The sequence below is a fragment of the Phoenix dactylifera genome, unplaced genomic scaffold (genome assembly GCF_009389715.1).
Source record: "Phoenix dactylifera cultivar Barhee BC4 unplaced genomic scaffold, palm_55x_up_171113_PBpolish2nd_filt_p 000438F, whole genome shotgun sequence".
NCBI lineage: Eukaryota > Viridiplantae > Streptophyta > Magnoliopsida > Arecales > Arecaceae > Phoenix > Phoenix dactylifera.
The window spans coordinates 290086-292124 of record NW_024067873.1 but is presented as its reverse complement, the minus strand read 5'-3'; the positions used below and the strand labels follow the sequence as shown (position 1 = coordinate 292124).

General features: G+C 57.8%; 1 protein-coding gene across 1 annotated transcript; it reads left to right on the top strand.

Annotated features, from left to right (window-relative positions):
• The first annotated feature begins 251 nt into the window (after window positions 1-251).
• On the top strand, window positions 252-1286 carry LOC120106051 (leucine zipper putative tumor suppressor 2-like). The gene is made up of 2 exons (XM_039118897.1): window positions 252-842; window positions 912-1286. Exons 1-2 carry the CDS (start codon window positions 252-254, stop codon window positions 1284-1286), a joined length of 966 nt encoding a protein of 321 aa, XP_038974825.1.
• The last annotated feature ends 753 nt before the right edge of the window (window positions 1287-2039 follow it).

Below are 2039 nucleotides of genomic sequence, written 5' to 3'. Positions count from 1 at the left end.
CTCAAGACTGCCAACAGACTCCCAAAGTTGTCCGGGTCCGAGCAGAAGATCCTCGATGCTCTCTATGGCCTCGAGGAGAGCATTCTTCTGAACGGCCTAATAAGCGAGGACGCTTTGGTCAACGTGGGCCTGAGCTCTGCGCGCCCTCGGGGTAAGGGTGGTGGTGTTCTCTTTTCCTCTTACGTTGCTCTTGCTTGTCTATTTTCTGTCATTCTGACCTAATCCTTCTCCTGTTTGCAGACGTTGCGAAGATGGTGACGAAAGATGCTGCCCTTTACGCGCGCTTCCGGAAGAGGGCGGCAGAAATCAGCGGGACTTCGCCCGAGCCGAAGAAGAAAGCCAGACTCTCCAGCCCCGAGACGAGTGCGGCCCAGGTTGGGCTTTCCAGGCCTGCGGCCCAGGTCGGGCCTTCCAGGCCTGCTCAGGAGGTCCCGAGCACCGATCATAGGGGCTCGGGATCTACGGGGACATCGGCTATGTTGGCTTGCCTGGCCCCCATTTCTCAGCGCCCTGGTCGACATCCTCTCGAGCAGAGGCGCTCGGCTTCCGAGCAGCGACGCTCGGATTCTGAGCCAGGGAGTAGCCAGGGTGCTCCGAGGCCGCCCCCGCCCCCACCGAGTCCATCGAGGCCTAGTCTTCCATGCCCCCCAGAGGCCGATCCTCCGCCGGAGAGGTGGCCTTACCTCCCCTCGTGGGAGGTTTTTGAGGGCGACTCGGCCCTCGACGATCCTGCCGTGGCACGGCAAGTTTTTCACGTCGCGCTGCTCCCGGCCGACCAGGCCAAGATCCGGTCGCAGAGCTACAATAGCTTCATGGACGGGGTCTACTGCTCCGTAGTCCGGGTAAGTTCGCCTATGAATTTTTGTTTCCATCTTTTAATTCAGTCGTGACTCATTTCTCTTTGTTAACAGCGTCTCCACGAGCTCGAGACTTTGATGCACATTGCATCAGACTATCGGGATCGGGGCCGGCGATACCAACGCGGGCAGGAGAAGGCCGAAAAGAAACTTCGCCAGGCCGAGGCGAGGCTTGGCGAAGTTGAGCTCTTGCGGCAGGAACTGCTCGCAAGAGTTGAGGCCGTCGAGGGCGAGCTCCGGTCGCGGACCGAGGAGCTTGAGGAGGAGAAGGGCGCGCATGCCTTGGCCAGGTCGGAGCTGCACGCCGCCGAGTCGCGTCTGAGCAAGGCCCAGTCGGCGCTTGCCGCATGCGAGCAGGAGGCGGAGGGCGCGAAGCTCAGGGCTGCGGAGCTCGAGGGCTGCGTGGAGAGAGCCCAGGAGGAGGCTTGATGCGCGGCTCAGCGCGGGTCGAACTCTTCCGAGAATCGGAAGAGTTTCGTGATCTACTGGAGGAGGAAGCTGTGAACGGGCTCGTCCGCGGCTTCGAGGACTTCGGTAAACAACTAAAGCGGCTCTGCCCCGAATTCAACCTTAGTCTGCTCCAGCCTGGGGCAAGAGTTGAAGGGCTCGAGGCGCCTGAAGACCCGGCTGGTGTCGAAGCTCAGGCAGCCGAGGAGGGTGAGGTACCCGCCGAGGGTGATCCGGAAGGAGCTTCCGATACCGCCCTCCAAGCTGTTGATGTCGCTCGGGCCAAGACTTCCTCTGCGCCCGCCTCCTAGGTTACTGTTTACTACCTTTTTGTTTTTGTTTTTCTGTGTAAGCAAGGTCAGCTCTTTAAAGTGTATGGCCGAACCTTGATCTTGTACTTAGCCTTCAGGCTTTTATTAATGGAAAATTTTTACTAAACTTGCGTTTGTTCTGGATTTGTTTTGAATCTGCGTCGGTTCTGTTTTTTCCTTCTGTGTGAATTTTCGACCAGTTAGGCTAGTCCCCTTTGATAAGTTTCTCGGGCTCGGCCGAGCTTTGTTTGCGCTTTGTTAAGCATAGGTCAACTAGGGAGCGTTTCGATGTTTTTGAGCTCGGCTTTGAGTCTTGCCGAGCCCCTAAGCTCGGAGTTGAATCCCGCCGAGCCTTAGGACTCGGGATCTGATTTCTCGAAAGTATTGGCCATCTTTGAGCCTGGCTTTTCGGATATAGATTCGC

Coding starts and splice junctions, on each gene's coding strand:
- LOC120106051 (XM_039118897.1), top strand. CDS start 252: ATGGTGACGAAAGATGCTGCCCTTTACGCGCGCTTCCGGAAGAGGGCG. Junction 843..911: donor TCTACTGCTCCGTAGTCCGG/GTAAGTTCGCCT, acceptor CTTTGTTAACAG/CGTCTCCACGAGCTCGAGAC.